Source organism: Andrena cerasifolii, chromosome 4 (assembly GCF_050908995.1).
Source record: "Andrena cerasifolii isolate SP2316 chromosome 4, iyAndCera1_principal, whole genome shotgun sequence".
NCBI lineage: Eukaryota > Metazoa > Arthropoda > Insecta > Hymenoptera > Andrenidae > Andrena > Andrena cerasifolii.
The window spans coordinates 219,196-242,572 of NC_135121.1; the positions used below are offsets into that span (position 1 = coordinate 219,196).

A 23,377-nucleotide genomic window follows, 5' to 3' on the forward strand; every position below is an offset into this window, starting at 1 on the left:
ACCGCCATTGCCCATTCTCCCGTAGTTAATGCCCAATTCTGATCAAAATACACAAATACGTTGATACACGTGTATTTAAATACACGTGAAATAGTGCACGGGTACCCGTGTACTAAAAGCTACACGGATCGAGGTACGGATATATGTAATACACGTGTACCCGTGTACACGTGTCTTTTTACTACACGTACCATACCGTGGTCTCTAGTTGAAATGGATACTTACCTGCCAAAGGTCTACGCCAGAAATGGCAGGCCCAAAGACTGGACAATTTTTTTCCGTCAGAAATGCTACTTAGGTAGGTACATCTGCGGTATCGAGAAGCGCATCGTTACTTTTATTTCGCACTTGCTTCTACGCTCGGATGGCCGGTTCTTTTGGGAGGGATATAAGTTGGAGTGGTTAGGTTAGGAGGAGTGAAAGTTGCTAGACTAAATTTCAACCATAGGGAGCAGATTGTATCAGAACCAATCGGATTTGCATCCCTCACAAAAGAACCGGCCATCCGAGCGTAGAAGCAAGTGCGAAATAAAAGTAACGATGCGCTTCTCGATACCGCAGATGTACCTACCTAAGTAGCATTTCTGACGGAAAAGAATTGTCCAGCCTTTGGGCCTGCCATTTCTGGCGTAGACCTTTGGCAGGTAAGTATCCATTTGAACAGGCAGTGCCACCCGTGGCGTCAGTAAGACCGCCCCCGGTTTTTGCCATTCCAGAGGGGTTTTTTGCAGTGAAAATCAGTAAATTTGCAAGCGCAATATCTTAAAAACTAGTGGAAATAAAGTGTATACATTAAAGCTTATTGAATTTGTCTTGGAACGCACTATCAACTCAGGTCTTCAAAAAAAATAGTTCCATTTGAAAAACCGAACTTGACCATCGTATCTTTTAAAATAATAATCGAAAACAAAATTCGTTCGCGCTAATAAATGGGCCCCCTCGAACCATGCAATTCCCTATTTTTTTATATTTTTATCGACAATACTTTAAGAGATATCGCGCTGTCCATTCCTAAGTGGGACACCCTGTATAAGCAGATTGTTGGGCTGAGATAGGACTCATTCGAAAGAGGAAGGTTCAATGCGGAGCACTCTGCTCACCATTTCAGTCACAAAACTCTTTTAGTGACCTAAACAGACTTGGATTCTGCGGGTGTATTTTGTCGACTTTTGCTCTACTTTGGACACTCATATTATTAGATATCAACACAATCTCATTGAATCGTGAGCAGAGCGCTCCGCATTGAACCTTCTTCTTTCGAATGAGTCCAGCCCAAAATCTGCACATATAAAGACGAAAAATGAAAAATCCCATACCCATGTTTCGGGCCAGATTGTGTCGGTATACAGCGCGCTGCATTACCCGTGTCTACCCCCTTAACAATACATGTTAATATATATGAAATCGAATTTTGTTAAACCACACGCTGTACTCATTACAAATTTCCACTTACGTACTTTATTCGGCGACTCACTCTACTGTATAACGGAATCGAATTTCTCTAACAACGTTTACACTACTTGAATTATTACCTAGTGTTATTTACACATCATTTACGGCAACAAGTCCTTTATACAGATTGCCCATAAATTACAACATGATTTCTTTAAACTAAAAAATCCGGTTGTGGACCTGTGCGTATTACGTACCGCTGGTAGATGGAACTGATGAGCATAAACGTAATTTTAAGTCAGGCGCAGAGAAAATTCTTTCCTTCAATTGGTCTCTTGATTGGCACATATTCAAAAGAAATGTAAGATTCCGCAGTCTGTTCCTCAGAGGCTAATGAATAAAAATAATGTTTCTTACATATATTACAACTTATAGCAAAATAATACACAATATTTTACAGATAATTTAATACTTTGAATGACGCTATTATGATTTTAGGACAAGGGATGTCTATGCTGTGTACGACATTAACGCGTTTTTTACGTCAATATTTTCGAGATCAATTCGGGTAATTATTTACTTGAGGTATTCCTCACCGATTTTGATGACTATAAAATATGTTGTCAAGGTCACCATCCTGAACAACTTATCCCTATACATGTTACCACCGCTCGGCTTTACTTTACGAGATATTCCAAAAAACTCTGATCGGTAGTTTGTTGAGGCCGGAATGATTTAACGGCCCCAGTGCAGGGGGCGCCAACTATGGGAAGATTTAAGATAAAAAATGTGTATCAGGAACATACTCCCGAAACACGAGTTGCTGGTTGAAATCCCTATGACAATCTATTTCTGAAACACATTTTTTATCTTAAATCTCCCAAAAGATGGAGACCCCATCGTGACCGTGTGGGGAGGGGGCCTAAGCAAATCTATCCGCAACCAATTATCGATTTGTGTGTGCTTGGTCATGTTGTGAACGGGAGCACGGGGAGTTTATTTAGATGATAAGAGCTGGGTCCTAGCTCCAAACAATCGTTGGTTATTATTTTACGCAATATTTTTCCCGGGAATGAAGTGTACTTATAACCTGAAAACTAAAGTTTTGTGCGAATATCTCAGAAACTAAGGCCAAGCGGATGTAACATCTATAAGAAAAAGTTACTCAGAATGATCTTGACAACATATTTCAAGGTCATCAAAATCAGTGAAGAATGCCGAAAGTTATTATTATTATTATTATATAAACGGGAGAACCCTTTAGACTACAAAATATAAACATAATGTACAAGAAGTATAAAATATAAAATTAAAATATAGATAAAGAAAACAAGATATAAAGAACACAAACGTAACAGTCTACAAACAAGCAACAAGACTAAACCAATGAGCGGACATTAAGGAGATAGGGGAGATGACAGACTCCTCAAAAGTATGGCCCTAAACTTAGTTAGGGAGTCCAAACACAAATCAATATTGGCAGGGCACTGGTCCAACTCACTCATAGCGCGATTAATGGGGTCCGCAGAGTAATAGTGATATTCGGGAACACGCACAGCAAAAAGGGGTCTAGGACGCAATGAACGTTGCGGGGCATTAAAACATATCCGTGCGACAAGCTCGATACAGTGGAAAGCCTTGTAAAGAAATAGTAGGTCTGAAAACACGCGGCGGTCGCAAAGAGGTAAGAGCCCCGTTTTTTGCAAGGCAGGACCGTCATAAAAAAAGTTAATAATTACCGGACTGTTTGGGCAAATGCAAAAGAATTGTCTATACCAACAATGGATTGTTTATACGTCGCGAAGGAACGATCTTCCCGACAGGTGGTTCGCAATGGCTAACTGTTCGCGCCGCGAGCTGCCCACTTGAGCCCCGCGTGATCCGCGCGGTTTTTGTGACACCGCTAACAACAAAACCACGGCACGCTGCGAGCACGGCCTCTTCTGTACTGAATCAACGAAACGAATAAACGTATCGTTAAAGCCGGGTCCCGACCTGAATGAATATATGCTGAGCAGACTGAGTACGCACGAATATTCTGATATGAGCGTAAACGCATATGCTAGTGTGGACGTGTCATTCGTGGTGACTTGGCGTATGCGAACGGACTCAGAAATGCCGGCGAAGGCACATGGCCTGAGCCAACCGTTATCGGTTTTCTTCCGCACATCATAGGGAGTTTGGAGTGCATTGCGTTCCGCGTGGAAGATAGAAGCAGATGTGATACTTTTCTAAAATCCTCGATGTCTCGGATTTTCATGATATTGAAATATATGGTAGTCCATATGAAATTAGGAAGGGTTAAGTCCTCATTTTTGCAGATTCGAAATTGTTTAAAAAATACAAATCTTCAAAGTTACCTGCTTTCGGTGATTTTTAGAAAACCCGCCTACAGAAATTAATTTTAATGACCTAAATCTGGGTTGACTAACTGGTGGCTCGCGAGCCACCAGGGGCTCCTCCGCTTTGCTGCTACGCTGAACGGCCCCCCTCCATACCTACCAGACTCTGACGATCGCAGTGGATTTCTCCTTTCCTTCTGTTTCCGACTGCGATCGTTAGAGTCTGGTAGCTATGGAGGCGGGCGTTCAGCGTACCAGCAAGGCAGAGGTGCCCCCGGCAGTGATACCAGAATGAGGACGGGTTTCCTCGAGAATTTCCCCCACCACGCACGTACACTACGCCGGAGCTGCGTGTCCGTGAGCTCGGCGCTTCGGACAACGTCGGGAAGACGAGAGAGAAAACGAATGTGTGTCTTTCTCTCTCGCTCTTGAAACGCTGTGATCCAAAGTGAGGTGCAAGCGACACGCGCCGCGCGCGATCTTGAGTGCCTCGAGATACACTTTTCACGTTCTGATGTATGTACAATACTGTTGTAATGAAACAAATTTGGAAAAAATTTTGTTACGTAAATCACATTTTAAGACCTCCTGATCACGTTTTGACTATTTAGAAAAGAGCTTTTTTTAAAAATATCTCGTATATTTGTTAACACGATTACGTTTAAACGGCAAAATGGATTTTAATGAAACTTTATAAATATAAAGTTTCATTTAAATAAATTTTACATTCTTGTCTTAATATTCTTGATCCGATTATATCGCGAAAAATGATAATTACCCGTTATGGTTCTTCGATTTTTCAGATATACCATCTAAATTCTACATAAAAAGAGTTAATAAAAATTCTTCTGTAACTTCTTTAACAAAGAAAAATGTACATTAATAATTTCTTGTTTTCATTTTACATTTCCGTACATTTTAATTGAACTATTTCTATTTTTCAAACCTAAAAATGAATTTTTTTATTAAAAGATGAATATTTTGATACTGTACATTGGTGAATTTTGTTAAAATTAGAATCCACTCTTGGCCAGTACCGTGGACGCTGTAGCAACCTTCGATAATGTTACGAGCCGGGGCTGCGGCAACGCGAGAGGCCGGCGAGAAGGGTATTTCCCAAGGAATATGGTTAACGAATTTGTTAGTAAGGTGCGCGGACGAACCTGATGCGAAATCAGGGAGCCGCTTGGATTATTGACGGCGAGGACGAACCTGATGCGAAATCAGGGAGCCTCTAGGAATGGAGTCAAGCGCGGACGAACCTGATTTGAAATCAGGGAGCCGCAGGAGGGTGAAACGTCGTGAACGAACCCGATGCGAAATCGGGGTGTCACTAGGATGATGTTCACAGACGAACTCGACGCGAAGTCGAGGAGCTGTTAGGAGGTTGGATTATTCACAGACGAACCTGGTGCGAAACCAGGGAGCTGTTCGGAGGTTGGTAGACTTACAGACGAACCTGGTGCGAAACCAGGGAGCTGTAGGATACGGACGAACCTGATGCGAAATCAGGGAGCCGTAGGAGGGTTACACGTGGACGAACCCGATGCGAAGTCGGGGAGCCACTAGGTTGGTAAAATTCCTTTATTTGGATGAAAGGTTGCTAACTAACCTGATGCTAGATCAGGGAGTCGCGGGAAATGTTATTAATGCCTCGTAACTCTTAATTTTTATTTGATACAACTCGAGCGGTAAAGTTGTATCAGTGGGTGAGCGCTACTAAGTTTAATAAGGATCGCTGGGTAAAAGATGGGTTTAACGAATCAACTCGATTTAGAAGTGAACACCATTCGTGTATTCAAGATTAGTTGGTACAAATGTGAATGTCGCGATTAAATAGTGTAATAAATGTGTGAAAATTACCACTAATTTGCTCGGTGTTGACGCACTGGCGATGCGGGGCGTACGAGCGGCTATTACAAAGTGTCCAATAGAATGTAAACCGAACTCGCGGATTCTATGGGGTCAACTGTGATTCCGACAGAGACTTTAGCTCGATCTTACTGAATTCAACCGACTCGGTACGAGCGTGACACAACGTTACTCTACGCGTAACTGTACTGCTTTTAACCGCAGAGGGTAGAAACCAAAGGGTTTATATAGTCCCAAAAATGAGTGGGGATGCATTTGAAATTTCCATATAAGGAAATTCTTCGGGGTGTCGTCGTGTCACTCCCGTTCCCATGGTCGTGATCCAGATGGTCGAGATCATGACCCCCCTTAGTGGTATGTGATAAGCAAAAGGATTTTTAGGGCGTTTTCCCTTCGTAGACGCGAGCTCGAAAAGTGGTTGAGAGCGGCGTATGGGGAAAAATCCACATACGTAACATCTCCCCCCGTAGACAAAACATCGCGATTCTCGCGATGCTTTTCAAAAGAAGGAAAAACGCCCCACAAATCCTTTTGTAAACAAGAGTGTGAGAAAGAATTGTCGGGTGTAGTGTAATGTAATGTGTACTTATCGCTAGGTGTTGCGGGGTGTAAAAGTTTAGTCGTCGCTGGGTATCACGTAGCCCAGCTCCAGCCAGTGGTCAATGACGTCTAGTGGAGGTTGTCCGGGTAGCCGGTCGAGCGTCAGCGTGGCCGTGAAGCCGTCCAGTGTTGACTGTATGTTGGCGAGGAGGCCCTTCCTTCTCGCCATTACCATCTCTGCGATCCGCGTCGTCCTCTGGAGCGGTCGGCGGGAGCGTAACTTAACGCCCCTCAGACGGATCCTCACTGTCTGCCAGGGGAGGGCATGGAACCGCGGTGGCAAGGATCGCAATTCCGCGACAGGGCAGTCCATCGTGATCCCATAATCGCCAAAGAAGATGCTGCAGATGGTCCCATTTACTGCGGTGACCTCGCCGCGAAGCCACCCCTTCCTGGGAGACTTTATAGTTACGAGTCGTCCTGGCCTGATGCTGGACATTGTTGGCAGGCATAGATGTTGTTTCGACATCATGTGTACGTTTAATTCGCGTATCATGATCTTCGCTGCCTCGCTGTACGTATCCAGGGCGACCCAGAACAGGGTGGGGTCCTCCACGCACATGACCAGGCAGCGGGAAGTGTTGCCGAGGTCACGCGCTGAGATGGTCCTCATGTTTGCGTTTTTTCGTGACGATCTGTTCGCCTGGTGTCCAATTACGAATGTTGTCGTCGGTTATTTCCCGGAGCACCAAACAGTCCGGGATGCAGCGATGGGGTTTAATGTCGGTTTTTTGGACGCCCACCGACTTGACACTGGTCTTCCGAGTCAAAGAGCTTCGGCCCCTCTTGACAATTCCTCCCGTGCTGCGGTTATACGGCCTTGGTGTGAGTGTAGTACCCACTCGGGATGAAGTTTCCCAAGATCCGTGATGTCCTGTTTGTACTGCTATGGTCCTTGTTCCCTCGTCTAGCGTGGTCTGTGTAGCGATGCTCTTAGACATGTAGAAGCAGGAGTTGTGCTGAGTTAAGGGGCCTGATGCCCTGCTTTTATAGGGAAGAAACCCTTATCGCGCCCCCACCCTGAAACTATACGTGTCCCAGAGGAGGGATTCTCGTGGGAGTGGTTTCATCCCTTTAGAAAACTGTGGCGCACGGACTGTGAGTTTCGGATGTGCTTGGTTTATTTATTGTTACTTCTTGGTTTTCTTTGGGAGACTCTGTTTTATTGTTGAGTTGACGAAGTTTGCATTTCATGACCAATATCGTGTTTACTATGATCAGAATTACTATTATGCCCCCAATGGAAGAAAAGGTTGAGACCTGTACCTGCCGAATGGATGTTTGGTAGGTGGCAAAATTCCTGGCTCGTTGTTCTATTTCCGTAAGTGATAATGCTGTTGGAAGATCCTCCCATTTTGTGGGTTTCTGCTCGTTCATTTTCAATACTTCGAAATGATGTTCGGTGACTTCTGGTATAATTACTGATAAATTGTAAGATTTAGAGGGATAATATTCAATGTTTTGTGAGGTATTGATGGTTTCCAATGATTTTAATTGTACCGAGTCTATTGTTGCTTGGCAACCGGGTTGTAGTTTAAGGATTCCAATGGTAGCGATATTTTGCGTTATAGGTTTCTTTCCTTTGCAATAAATTTGTGCCTTTTTATTTTCAGGCATGAAGTAAAGCCATGTAGCTGGTACATTTAAAGTCTGCCAGTACGGTTTTACTTGTGCGGTCAATTTAATGGTACAGGTGTTCCAATTTATCGAAGTGGGGTTTAATAACAGAGTAGATTCACAAGTTGGTTGTCGATCTGCTTGGTATACTGGTAGGGTAGTTGGGCCCAAAAATTGATTGTGGTGAAACCGGCAAATCTTCAAGTATTCTTCCGTTGGGGAAAAATATTGTTGCTCGTCTGATGAGACTGCAATGTACTGGGTTTGCGGCTGGATATACGAAACTACCCTTTTTGTTCCAAGGTTATGTGTCGATGGACATGGGTATATTTTATATAAGCTGTACGTTTTTTGCTCTAAAAGAGGTATGGTGAGTTCGAAAAGTATCCTTCCTCTGGTGAAAATTACATTTAAATTTGTTATTTTTTCAATTTGTTCCATAAGTAATTCTTCGGGTGTTAAGGGAAATTCATAAACAAGTGTTTCCTTAATTTTTTGAGCTGATCTCAATAATTGTTCTGGCGACAGAATAGCAGGGTGTAAAATGCCTTGTTTCGCTAACAATATTGCATCTATTAGCAACAGTAGGTTGGTGCTATAATCGTCTAACCCTCTTTCTATTTCGATTACAGAGTCCCTGATGGATGCTTCGAAACGTAATCTGCTAATGTCTGACTGTGTCTCTTGTAATGCTTCGGAGTGTATGACCATCGTTTTCGTCAGTTGCGATACAATTTGAGTTAAATTAACTAACCTTGCATGTGCGAGTGAAAATTCTCCTTTTATAATATGCGTTTGTTTAGCTATTATTTCGGTAATTTCGCGTTGATCCTTATAAACTTTGTTTAATTCGCGGTTGTAGTATTCTGCATCTTCTTGTGATAAAGTTCCAAATAATGTTTTGCTGAGAGTGCCGATGAATCCAAAAGGTACGCTGCGCCGTGGGGATGGTTTTTTAAAATGTGGGGTATCACCTATTGCAGTGCGTATCAGATTGCTGTAATGCACGGTGTTTTCTTCTTTCTTGATTAACCGAGGTCCCAATTCCTTGCTGAGGCAGTTGATGGAATCGTGGCGATTACAGAGTTGATTCATCGATGAAATGTAATGCTTCACATGCGGAGCATAGCTGAGGTACCGAGTAACATCTAGAGAGGTGACTAGGCGCCATTGTGATTGGAAGGTCCTTATATCAGGTAATTTTTCATAGAAGAGTCCGGTGTCTCCTTCGAGTGGTGTTATGATTTGATCGTCGCTAATGACAGCGAGTGGCAACAGGAGCAAATATGCGAAGATCATGGTTGGTTTTCAGCTGTGAATGGAGAGTAGGCATGTTTTAATTTGTCCTGATGCTTTGTGATTAACTTATTGTGCGTTCGTAATACTACGTTATTCAGGTCTGTCACGTCTATTATCTGGTATGGTCCAATGTAATGTGGATCAAATTTACTGGTGCGCGGTTCTTTGAGTACGTAGACAGAGTCGCCTTTGTTAAATGTTGCTGGTCTTGCGTGAGCATCGTAATAATTTTTCGAACGAATTTTTGCTTTGTTTAGGTTATCGGAAGCTATATTACGAATATTAGTCATGTGTGTTATTAATTCTATTAAGTAGTCTCCAAACGACTTTAATTTTTCGCCAGTTGGGAAAGAACTTGGTTCTCGAGCTGGTTTTCCAAAGATTAATTCGTATGGGGTGAAATTCGTTGCTTCGTGAACGGATGTGTTATAAGAGAACATTGCAAACGGTATTAGTAAATCCCAGTCTTCGTAATTATCCATGTAATGCTTGAGATATTCGGTGAGTACAATGTGACTTCGTTCTAAAGATCCGTTGGTTTGTGGTCTATATCCCGAGGTTGTGATTTGTTTGATTTTAAATATTTCGGATAAATTTGTCATAAGTGTTCCGATGAAGCTAGTTCCTTTGTCTGTTAATATTGCGCGGGGTGTACCGTAGATTGCGATGAAATGTCTAGCGAACGCATCTGCAATTGTAGCAGCTCGAATATTAGGTATTGCTACAGCTACGCAATATTTCGTTAGATTATCTTGAATAGTGAGAATATGTCTGTTCCCGCTGGGTGTAATTGGTAAAGGTCCCACTGTATCCAAGGAAATTTTGTCGAAGGCTCCTATAGGTGTGTCGGTGATCAACATCGGCTGACGAGTTTTCGCTCGAACTAATTTCTGCTCTTGACAACTTTGACATCTTCGGATGTAGTCTTGAATGTCGTTGCGCATTTGTGGCCAATAGAATTTTGATCGGATGCGTTTGTAGGTCTTCGTTACTCCTTTGTGTCCTCCAATTAAACTGTCGTGAGCTTCGCAAATGATGTGCTGTCTGTCCTCTTCGGATGGTATAGTGATGATACAGTTGCATAAAGTAATCTGTAGGCAGGTTCCTATGAAAACCTCTTCTAATATCTTGACGAATTCATTGGACGGTATTTTGTGAAGGTCTCCCGTGGCAGAAATTCGAAATGATTTAATCTGATTTTGATCCAGGGTGTGTTGAAGAGTTTTCAATCCGTTAAGCACGTCTACTCTTTTAATATTATCAAAGAAGTTATCCGAGACTATTATACTAAAGGTTTTAAATGATCCATTGTCGGTTGTTATCACCCGTCCCTTTTTCGGTTGAGCTGCTAAAAGATTCGGTTTATTAATCATTTCGGTGTCCAGCAATAATTTTCCAACTGGGTTTACTAAATTGCAATCGGCAGAAATGAAGTGTACATAATGTCCTTCTTCAGCGGTAAAGGTGTTTGAAGAAATGATAATCTTATGTGGTTGGTCTAGCGGGATCTCTTCCAGATTGTCAAGGTCATTTGAATTCTCGGTGTCGGTAGTGAAGAATGGGTAAGGGTCAAGCGTGCGGTCGAAAACCCTTGATTGAGTTGACCTGCTGTCAGGTGGTTGTTCCACACTGACTTCGGTCGTGGCTCCTGCAGGTAGCTGGTTTATTGAGGGTTGTAAAGGTTCATCCATGACTTCTGTTGATACTTGTGGTGTACCAAATAAATCTTGTTGAATGTTTCTTGCATTTTCTATTACAGTATTTTCGGCCGGTTCCTCAAAGGATATCAGATCGTCGAATAAGGTCTGGTCCTTATCTAAAGGAACGATTTGAGTGGAGTTTGCTGCGGGCGAAAAAGTGTTTATGGTTTCCTGGCGTTCATCTGGCATGGTTACCTCTTGAGATAAGCTGGGAAAAGATCTGTTCTTGTGTATAATTGGAGAATGTTGAACGTTCCCACGTGCGGTGTCTTCTATCTCGTCTGAACTGCTACTTGTCTCCCGGTACTTAGGTCGGTTTTCCCTGTCGCGACGTAGCTGTCGTATACGGTGCCCAATTGTCTCGGTGTTAGCGTCTGTTTTCGGTATCTGGACTTTGAAGTCAGGATCCTGGAGTTCTCGTGGAATAAGTGGTAGGCAGGCAGAAGAGGGGTTGCGCGATAATGCGTCTGCGTTCTTATTCGTCTTTCCGGATTTGTGGACAACCTGGTACTCGTACTCCAAAAGTCGGAGTTTCCATTTCATTAGTCTAGAAGTGGGGTCTTTGACAGAGTGTAGCCATAACAGTGGTCTGTGATCTGTAACGAGGGTGAATGGGGTTCCATAGATATAAGGCCTGAAGTATCTTACGGCGTAAACCATGGCCAAACATTCCTTTTCAGTAGCTGAGTAGTTCTTCTCAGGTTTATTTAGGCTGCGGGATGCGTAGGCAATCGGCAGGTCGCTTCCTATGTCGCCTTGGCTAAGTACAGCTCCAATAGCGTAATCGGAGGCATCTGTTGTTACAATAAATGGTTTACTGAAATCTGGATATTGCAATATGGGTTGTTGACAAAGTTCGTTACGTAATTGCTTAAAACTTTGGTCTTGTTCTTCAGTCCATTTGAATTTGATGCCTTTTCCTAATAGGTTAATTAAAGGTTTTGCCTTTGTGGTGAAATTAGGTACGAATCTTCGGTAATATCCTACAAGTCCTAAGAATTGTTGAATGTTCTTCTGCGTTGTAGGTGTAGGAAAATCTTGAACAGCTTTTAGTTTCCTAGGATCGGGTCTTACTCCTTCCTTTGAAATAATGTGTCCAAGGTATGCAACTTCCTTTCGCAAGAATTGACATTTGTTGGTCTGCAGGGTTAATCCATGTTCTCGAAGGCGATTTAGCAACTTTTTGACTTTAATATTATGTTCCTGTAAGGATGATGCATAGATCACTATGTCATCCAAGTAGACAAAGAGGTCTGTTCCTTGAAGTCCAGTGAGTGCTTGATCCATGAGGCGTTGAAAAGTGGGTGGTGCATTCTTTAATCCGAAAGGCATTCGAGAGAATTCGTAATGTCCATTTGGAGTAGTGAATGCTGTTTTTGCTTTATCTTTCGGATCCATCTCTATTTGATGAAATCCACTAGCGAGATCAAAGACTGAAAAATATTTAGCTCCTCCTAGTCGATCTAAAATCTCGGTGATTTGAGGTAATGGATATTTATCAGAAATTGTTATTTCGTTGAGACCGCGGAAATCTATCACCAATCGCCAACGTTTTACTCCATTTTCATCTTCTTTCTTTGGTACGATCCATAAAGGTGAATTATATGGAGATTTAGAAGGTGTAATTATACCATTTGATAATAAGGCGCTGATTTGTTTTTGAATTTCCTTTTGATGAATGAGAGGATAGCGATATTGTCTCGTATTGATTGGAATATCGTTAGATGTATGAATTGAATGTTTAAAGTCGGAAGCCTTACCTAGTTTATCTCCAGGAAGATAAAATCGGTCAGGAAATTCTTTAACTAAATTTGTAACAAAATTTAGTTCCTCCTTGTTCAAATGTTTGGTGTTTAGAGTTTCCAAGATTTTCTGTTTCTTATCTTCGTTAGTTTTAAAATTTAACGGGTGTTCTGCAGCTGAGTAAAAATCTTCATCTGATGAACTGAAGATATCAAACGGCTCCAATGTTTGCGGTTCTATCTCCACGTCTAGGGGTTCATCGCTGGTGTTTGTTGCCATAACGTAGCACTTTCCTTCACTGTTCTTTACAACTGCTTCCCCTATGTACAGATGTTCGAGGGTCTTGATACGTGGTAAATATCCTTCCCTAATCCTTGGGTTTGTTATTGTTATAGCAATCTGTTGCGACGTCCTAGGTTCAATACGATGTTTGGTAGACGTCGGTAGTTTGTTAGTTTGAGGTATGTCCTGATAATTTGAAAAACGTAGAGGTCGGGTAGGTTTATTTTTTAATACCAAAGTCCCATGGTAATAGGAAATTTCGGCCTCCTCCTGTTTTAAAAATGGGCTTCCTATTAGTCCGTCTGCTTCTATTGCAAGCTCTTTTACCACATAGAAAAGTGCGGGAGCTTCGTGGATGTGAAGAATTGTTGTTCCTAATGTATGAATTGGATTAGTTGTAATTCCAGTTAATTCAATTTCTTCCCGAGAGTTTATCGTAGCATTTTCTCCCAGGGCGGTAATAACTACTAAATTTACGGATGCTCCGCCATCAATTAAGAATTCTCCCGTTCCTGACTCCAGTTCTGGAACCTTGGTTTTGATGCGTGGGGCAGGTGCTTCCTTGACGAGGTTTCCTCTTCGAAGCGGACTGTCCTTTGGCGAGCTTCTTTGTTTCCGCTCATCGTGTCGCCTATACGTTGAGCGCGATCGAAGTTTAAAGACTTGTTAGATTCGACAGATGAATCTCGCGAGTCTCGTTGATATCTCGGACTACGCGGATGTTTCCTACAGGATTTTCCGTCATGTCCGGTCGTACCGCAATGCCAGCAGTATAAACTCGGCTTGCGATTTTTATCGGGATTTTTTAAGATGGAATAATGTTTTTCTCCATCATCTGCGTACGATGAGTCGGAGCGATAAGAAGGGGATTTCGAGGGGCTCCGGTGACGCAAAGTCCAGGCCGTCGTACGTGTCCGTCCTTCTCGTTCCTCTTCAAAACCAGATGTTCTTGTAGACCGATCCCTGTTTTCGTCGTACCTACTTGGAGAATGTGGATACGACACTTGACGGTCGTTGTGGCGAGAATCTTCAGCGTAATGTTCTCGACGAGACCACCTGGAGGGTGAATCATTACGGGGCGACTGTCGCCGATTCCTTAATTTTCTGTCTATCTGGAGCACGGCGTCGTAAGCTTGTTCAAGTGTTTTGATGTCTTGAGTTTGAGCCGACACTTTCCAGGAAATTCGATCTGGTAAACCATCGATGAAGTTTTCTTTAACGTCCTTTTCCATTTCTTTGACGAAGTCTTCAGCATGATCCAGATATCTTTCCCGAATAGCTCCGCGCGCACAATAAACGAGATGACTGGTCCTGTCGACGTATTGTCGCAGACTTTCTCCTTCACGAATATGTAATTTCGCGATTTCTACTTGGAAGTATGACAAACTTCTTCCCGGCGCGAATCTCTTTTTCAAATGTTGGACTAATGTCTTAACAGAGTTGAATTTGTGCTCTAACGTGCACCTACGTGCCGGACCGATCAGTTTTGTTAAAATTATCGCAAGATACTCAGCTTCCGTACCCTCAGGAATCAAAGTTAACCCGTCTTCCACATTTTGTGCAAAGCGCGTCAAGGGTGGACTTTCACCGTCGAAGGTTGGAATTGACATAGTAATGTTCTGTATACATGTCCGTTGCGTCAAAAGCGACATTGAGTTTGCAATTGAAACTGTCAGGTTCATAATGTCGTTAGAAGAGACGTTAGCCTGTGTGCTTGTCATTTTGAAACTTTCTTAAGTGACTTGACTAGCGAAAACTAGTATATTGTCAATAATAAATTACGAGCGATTTTAACGTATTTAAAAACCAAATTTTACGGCGATTCTAATGCAGTAGCATCCCACCGCTGTCACCAGTTCTGTTACGAGCCGGGGCTGCGGCAACGCGAGAGGCCGGCGAGAAGGGTATTTCCCAAGGAATATGGTTAACGAATTTGTTAGTAAGGTGCGCGGACGAACCTGATGCGAAATCAGGGAGCCGCTTGGATTATTGACGGCGAGGACGAACCTGATGCGAAATCAGGGAGCCTCTAGGAATGGAGTCAAGCGCGGACGAACCTGATTTGAAATCAGGGAGCCGCAGGAGGGTGAAACGTCGTGAACGAACCCGATGCGAAATCGGGGTGTCACTAGGATGATGTTCACAGACGAACTCGACGCGAAGTCGAGGAGCTGTTAGGAGGTTGGATTATTCACAGACGAACCTGGTGCGAAACCAGGGAGCTGTTCGGAGGTTGGTAGACTTACAGACGAACCTGGTGCGAAACCAGGGAGCTGTAGGATACGGACGAACCTGATGCGAAATCAGGGAGCCGTAGGAGGGTTACACGTGGACGAACCCGATGCGAAGTCGGGGAGCCACTAGGTTGGTAAAATTCCTTTATTTGGATGAAAGGTTGCTAACTAACCTGATGCTAGATCAGGGAGTCGCGGGAAATGTTATTAATGCCTCGTAACTCTTAATTTTTATTTGATACAACTCGAGCGGTAAAGTTGTATCAGTGGGTGAGCGCTACTAAGTTTAATAAGGATCGCTGGGTAAAAGATGGGTTTAACGAATCAACTCGATTTAGAAGTGAACACCATTCGTGTATTCAAGATTAGTTGGTACAAATGTGAATGTCGCGATTAAATAGTGTAATAAATGTGTGAAAATTACCACTAATTTGCTCGGTGTTGACGCACTGGCGATGCGGGGCGTACGAGCGGCTATTACAAAGTGTCCAATAGAATGTAAACCGAACTCGCGGATTCTATGGGGTCAACTGTGATTCCGACAGAGACTTTAGCTCGATCTTACTGAATTCAACCGACTCGGTACGAGCGTGACACAACGTTACTCTACGCGTAACTGTACTGCTTTTAACCGCAGAGGGTAGAAACCAAAGGGTTTATATAGTCCCAAAAATGAGTGGGGATGCATTTGAAATTTCCATATAAGGAAATTCTTCGGGGTGTCGTCGTGTCACTCCCGTTCCCATGGTCGTGATCCAGATGGTCGAGATCATGACCCCCCTTAGTGGTATGTGATAAGCAAAAGGATTTTTAGGGCGTTTTCCCTTCGTAGACGCGAGCTCGAAAAGTGGTTGAGAGCGGCGTATGGGGAAAAATCCACATACGTAACAATAAAATATATTTTTTCAGAGTATAATCTAAAAATCTAAAATCTTAACGTAATCAAATTTCTCGATAGATTTTTCGATAATTATATCAAGTTGCGACAAAGAATCTCGCACTATTTATAAATTAATTACGCGCAGCGTGCACGCTACCGCGCGATGGAAACTACGGGAAAGTGGTGGTCTCTTCCATCGGGAGGGAAATGTAAACAACATTGGTTATGCAAAGCTAACATCGCGATATATGTTGTACACTAAAATGTACAAAAATATTACAAAAATAGAAAATAATGACAGCACGTAAATATATCAATTGGGTTGGATATATTGACGAGATGTGAGTCTGAAATAATGCTACAATTGTTTACATTTCAAAGGATAGAAAGCACGCAGAGGAATTTACTATAATAAATGCGACAGAATTTCGAGATAATTGTTACATATAAAATGAATATAATTAAGAATATACATTTATTTGTACAATTACCTCGAAGTTCTCTCTATAAATCATATGTACAGCAAGCAAGCGAATTTATTGCAAGGATAGAACAAGAATTGCGTGAGGTAAATCGAACAACTATTTACATATTCGCGATGTCCAAAAATCGAATGAAATAGAAAATGGATGAAGTTGATAATATTCTGGACATCACCAATTTGCATTACCCGACGTAGAAGGAAAATCCGCGAGGTCATCAACGGCATGTAAATGTAAACTACTCTTTTGCTTCTTCGCAAAAGTTGCATATAAATACTCAGATGACATGAGAGATAGATGTTTGTCATCTACCTCCATGGTCTGACATGTTTCTCCGTGCGCCTTTAATGCCGATTTCGTTACGCAAATGGCATTGACGATGGTCGAACAAAGTCGGTTTCGTTTCTTGTTCTTTATGTCGGAAAGCATGGAAAACGATCTTTCAGCATCGGCGTTTGAATTTGGAAGACTTCTAATGGAATTTAATAATTCCTGCAAACATGGATACTTAAATGCGCCTTGATCGTTTCGCGTTAACAACACCGTTTTCCAAATATCATCAAAAGCTAATGTACAAAGCATCTGCTTGTTTGCATTTGCAAAATTCAGGTGCAGTGTCGACCATTCTTTTTGCAAACCGTCTTCGTCGAAACCGCCCAATTTCTGAGCAATAAAGAGAACACTTTTAAAGGAAGTGTCTCTGTCATTATCTACTAATGCCAAATGAGGCTCAAAAACACATAACTTGCTCTGAAATTCGTCATTGATTGGCAATCGATAACGAATTTCGTTTGCAGCCGTTATGTAAAACTTAATACAATTTTCTCGAACGGTTTGGACAATATCGGGTTTGCCTTCTGCAACTAACTGACAAAGAAACGCGTCACAATCCGGGCCTAAATGAATACTATTAAATGCGATTTGATTATCGTCTCTTGAAAAATCTATTAATTTTACTGAATCCGTGTGCTTCAAAAGCTGCGGTTTCAAGAAATTACGTAAAATATTGTACAAAATGGTTTTGGCAGTATTTTGAAGCAAATGGATTCTTGTTAGTTGCGACTGAAAGAATAAACTAAAGTCATTGAAATACTCTAGAACGTATTTCAAAAACAGAAGATATGCTTTCGCTTCTGGATTTTGCATGATGATAAGCAGATATTCCCCAGACTTTGTCTTCTCACTTACGACCAATTCTTGCAGAAAGTGCAACACACTGTCCCAATTTTCTAGAAGTGTAACTGCGGATGAGTAACGCGATAACCATCGCGTAGTACACAAATTTAAAATTTTGCGGTCAGTAGATTAAAAACATTGCTGAAAATCGCGAAAAATGGCCGAGCGTTTGGGACTGCTATAAATGAATGTTGAGACTTTCCGTAATAATTCCTCGCAGACCTCGGGAATGGTAGCGCATGCTGAATGCACTACCAATGCAGAGGAGTGACAAGGACGTGGCATGGTGAAAAAATTTTCACCCCGAATTTCTGCAAGTTTGGTCTTGAATGACGAGTGACGCCCTGTCATGACAGAAGCGTTATCACACGACAAAGCAAGAATGTTTTCGAACGGAATTTGCTTTTTCCAAATGGAATTCCTAAATGAGGTAAATATTTTATCGGCAGTACATTTTCGCGCGTCAAGATTAATTAATTCTACTAATTCCGTTCGAACATCCAAAGTCTCGGGTGCGACATACCGAACAATAAACGACATCCATTTCTGATTGATAGAGTCGGATGTCTCATCAATAAATACTGAAAATTTACAATTCTGTAACACATGACTAAGACGCTCTGTTTCCCGAGGACACAAAACGTTCGATATAATATTAGAACACTTTGTTCGACCACACGTCATATGTTCCAAAACATCAGGATCTTTCTCAACGTCTTGGAAGAATTTAAGAATCGCCTTTACGGATTGATGCGAAATATTTTTTTCAGCAACTAATGCAGCAAAACGAATTTCCGCGATTTTTTTTCGTTCATCAAATGACAAAGGCGATTCCTCGCATTGCGATCTGAAATCGTTCGATTTCCTCACATCCATTCCATTTTTTTCGCAGTTTTTGATGTGGCACTTGGAATCCGCGTGACGTTGGATTTGCGACAGCTCGCAAGCAAATGATTTTTTACAAACCGAACAGAAACACGAAAAAGGATCATCGGCGACCTTATGCAACCAGGGCTTGAAATCCTCAAGCCATTGAGGCATAAAATTCTTTCTCGAGACCTTAGCATGCATAGTTATTCGCGGAATTTTTTTAGATAACAAATATTTATGTCTCGCTGGTTCCGCATGCCTTTTAACGTTTGACGAGCCGCAAGAAAAAATTTTCTCGCATGCAGAACAGTAGAAAAGGCTTTTATCATTAGGGACTTCGCGAATCCACGATCGGAACTTCTCATTCGTTTCCCACAACGACCGATAAACAGGAGTAGTCTTTTCACCTGTTTTCTCAAACGTTTCCATCGTAACCACGAAAAAAATGAAATGTGTAGGAAAAATATTATATACAAAGCAACAAGCAAATGCTAGCGTATAGAAAAGGGGAGATATAGGGGGCTACTAATTACAGACTTCTAACCCGACAGACCCGAATTCACCAAAAACATGCAGAGCGAAACAAATAATACTCACCACCTGATCTCTATTTCTACTGAAATGACGGTTAAATGCGCGAAGCGTAACTGCGCGACCCCCCACTAAACACATTGGCACGTAAACAAAGTATACGCGACCACAGATCGCGAATCGCTTGGGTTCGCGCGGATCTGACCGTTAAATGTACGTACTTGACGAAAACCAGGCCCGAGCGAACCCTGGAAACGGGAAACGAAAAAAAATAGATAGAAAATCGTAAACTAGTAAGAAAAAAATCAGAAAGGAGAAAAATCGAAGAAAAGGCAAAAAGAAATAACAGCAAAGCAATGGTGATAGTACCGAACTGCCACAGATGCATTTACCAGTTACCATTCTCTCCTATTCTTGTACAATTCCTTTATACCAATTTGTACATTTTAGAGTACAACATGTATCGCGATGTTAGCTTTGCATAACTAACTGTTTACATTTCCCTCTCGATGGAAGAGACCACCACTTCCCCGTAGTTTCCATCGAGCGGTAGCGTGCACGCTGCGCGTAATTGATATAATTATCGAAAAATCTATCGAGAAATGTGATTACGTTAAGATTTTAGATTTTTAGATCATACTCTGAAAAAATATATTTTATCGAAGGTTGCTACAGCGTCCACGGTACTGGCCAAGAGTGGATTCTAATTTTAACAAAATTCACCAATGTACAGTATCAAAATATTCATCTTTTAATAAAAAAATTCATTTTTAGGTTCGAAAAATAGAAATAGTTCAAATAAAATATACGGAAATGTAAAATGCAAATAAGAAATTATGAATGTACATTTTTCTTTGTTAAAGAAGTTACAGAAGAATTTTTATTAACTCTTTTTATGTAGAATTTAGATCGTATGTCTGAAAAATCGAAGAACCATAACGGGTAATTATCATTTTTCGTGATATAATCGGATCAAGAATATTAAGACAAGAATGTAAAATTTAAATATAAAGTTTCATTGAAATCCATTTTGCCGTTTAAACGTAATCGTGTTAACAAATATACGAGATATTTTAAAAAAAGCTCTTTTCTAAATAGTCAAAACGTGATCAGGAGGTCTTAAAACGTGATTTCCGTAATAAAATTTTTTCTAAATTTTTTTCATTACAAGAGTATTGTACATATGTCAGAACGTGAAAAGTGTATCTCGAGGCACTCAAGAAAATCGCGCGCGGCGCGTGTCGCTTGCACCTCACTTTGTATCACAGCGTTTCAAGAGCGAGAGAGAAAGACACACATTCGTTTTCTCTCTCGTCTTCCCGACGTTGTCCGAAGCGCCGAGCTCACGGACACGCAGCTCCGGCGTAGTGTACGTGCGTGGTGGGGGAAATTCTCGAGGAAACCCATCCTCATTCTGGCATCACTGGCCCCCGGTGGACCGCGAGCCACCAGTTAGTCAACCCTGACCCAAATTATTGAAGGTATGGACTTGCGTCTGTTTTTTTAATCATGAAGGATGGATCTATGTGAATGAATTTAATCAATTGCTAATATTGTCATAAATAGTTAATCAAAAATCTAAAAATTACATTTTCAACAATATAATGCAATTACCATATGTTAAACTTTAAACCTCTATTTTAGTGAATAATTTGTCTTTCTTTTCTTCACTAGACCCTGCATTGTTCTTAATTCATACAGCCTGACCGACTCGCTGTTGTGTTAAAAAAGCACACGAGACTATTTTGAACGAATTCAGCTTGAAATGATATAAATCAATTTTTGGTCCGAATTACGTCATTCTTGGTGTTAGTTTCATTGGCGAAACATAAGGAATCAATTGACGTCGTTTTCGCAAAGATCTGATGAGAAATACAGAACTCTTGGACATTTCTGACTTTTTAATGGTATTACAACCGTTTCGAGGGTCGAAACCCATAAAATTCGGTGAAGCACTGTGGGGGGGTTGTCCTCGCCACGGGGTACCAGGCGTCACTGGAGAATCACCCTGTATTGGTAAACAGGAAGACTCGGAGGGTTGAGCTGTATGTTTATTTAGCTAATGACACCATCTTTACGAGTGCGGAGTGGGCTAAGCTAAGCACAGAAGTTGGCGAAGAAAGACACAATGGCACTTTCAACCCCTCCGCATGCGTCATTCGTGCGCGCTCAGCCTGCTCAGCGTATACGCATTCAGGTCTGGACCCGGCTTACCAGTGATCGTCTCTACGCAATCTCAAGTGTTTCGGCTCAGTCTCTAGTATTCACCCACGCACATACAGTCCACTTTCTTCTTCCTACACGGACCGTTTTTGGACCGTTTAGGCACACATGACGACAACTGGATGTTTTGTTTGACAATGTGAAATGTATTTATTAATAACTACGTATACTTTTGGACGCCTTATATACATGTGCTTTCATTGATACGGTAACTCTTTTAATGTTGTCGCGTGACGCTGATTGTGAATGGCGTTGGGTAAGGCTCTCTCACAAGTGTGCTCGCTGTTTACACATACATCCGCGAACACTCAACATATATACATGGTCATACATTAAAGTTGCAACTTACGCGCGCGAACAGGAACCATCATACGTCGATGCTTCCGCTATCTATGAGCCGAAATATGAAACTGTGGGGTCTCTAATTGTAGTAGAGTAGTAAGTCAAGGCGGGTTCTAACGCCGGAGCGCTGAGGGGAGCGCAGGGATGAGGGAGTAGCGAGGAGGGAGGATTGGCAGCGCGTATGAGCCGCGGAGTGTGGGAATCCGCGAGCGAGCGGAGCGGCCAGACCTAACCCAGCCGCTGCGGAGAACTTTTCGCCTAGCCCGCGGATGGAAATTTTTTCAAAACTAACCGAGGAAGGGGATGACCTTCAAATATGACCCGCCTCCAAAAATTTTTCAGACTTGACCCGTAGTAGAAAGTTTCCCGCAAACTTTTCAGATCATACCAACCAATGGAAATTTTATATGCAATATTTACAATTGCATTTATTCTAAAGCTAAAATTTTTTCAAAACGTGTGTGATTATGAATTCTAAGTAATTTATTTTAACATTTGATGCGAGCATTTTATATGCAATATTTGCAATTGCAACGGAGGGAGGGGATGGATGACCTTCGGACAAGGCCCACCCACGAAAATTTGATCAGGCCTGATCCACAGCAGAATTATTTTCCCTCTGCTACCTAACCCAGACCATATATTTTTGAATTAAAAATATATAATAGGAAATAAAATATATAATAGGTCTGTAAAAAATGTAATATATGTGACGCACAGCGGAACTTTTCCCTCTCCCACACTGATCTGCCGACCCAACTTGTAGCAAACAGACATTTTTCCCCCCTCCTTACACATAGAAATAATAATTTTAATCCCCTCCCGCACCGATCTAGCGACCCAACATGTAGCAAACACACATTTTACAGTCATAAATTTTTCAAATGTTGGGATCTTAGCGTCGCAGCGCATCGAGCGATCGCGAATAATTTGAATCCTCTGGGATGGGGCAGCCGTGCGGGGTGACATCATTTTGGTGGTGTGAAGAACATGCGATTAAATGTGATACCTGCTGAAGTCAAACGCGTCGCAGTCGAGAACCATAGAAATAATTATGCGGTATCGATAGAAACTGGCGAGGAGAGAAGGAGGAAGATGGGTAAGTAAATGGAGAAATAATAATTTTATAGCAATTTATTCAAGATTTGCTGCAAGCGTCGTCTACATTATCATTCAAGCAGCATGCATGCAGTTCATAATCTACAAGATATTCGCTATCGAAATATTCGCTATCACGTATGGTTTTAGAAGCGCGGAAGGCATCTAATGTTTTGCAGGCAACATCGCTCTGTCGTAGGACGTTAACAAAATTTAAAAATTTCGTCTGCACAAGATGTGCAGTTTCATACAACTGCAAATACACATGGTTCATGCACAGTTCAAGGTTAAATAAAAAGGTTACTGTGTCCGGGTTGCAATGCAGCGACTTATTATGTAGTGTCATCTTCACAATTCGAGAATCATACATCACGCAAAATTCCACCGTCAATTCATCAATCCATAGCGGTGTTGATCCAATGGACTGCATGCGCTGCTCGACATCTGTGCGTTTTTCGACTAGTGCGCCCCATGTTGAAATAGGCAATATGAGATGATTGCCTTGATTGTCGCCGAGAACAACTTCTACATAGGGTATAGGTCGTACTTCGATTCCGATTTCCAAATATTTGTAGGCCGTATATGTTAATGCGTATCTTCTGACCATAATACGTCATGCTTGACGCAGCCTAAGAGTCAAAGCTATGAAAATGCCCGTTTGTATCAGGAAAAACGTAAAAAATTGCGAGAAGTT

At 41.8% G+C, this 23,377-nt stretch overlaps 1 protein-coding gene across 5 annotated transcripts in view; it reads right to left on the reverse strand.

The window, feature by feature from the left end:
* Grip91 (gamma-tubulin complex component 3) overlaps window positions 1-23,377 on the reverse strand; it is a 192,008-nt gene that overhangs the window by 127,849 nt on the left and 40,782 nt on the right. For 3 of the 5 annotated variants that reach the window (XM_076810378.1, XM_076810376.1, XM_076810375.1), the window contains exon 3: window positions 1,650-1,782. The exons of 1 other annotated variant lie outside the window; for it this stretch is intronic. In XM_076810378.1, coding sequence (XP_076666493.1) covers window positions 1,650-1,782 — 133 coding nt within the window. Of the gene's footprint in view, window positions 1-1,649; window positions 1,784-23,377 lie in introns of those variants that run through there. One more of the 5 variants, XM_076810379.1, reaches the window with a different exon arrangement.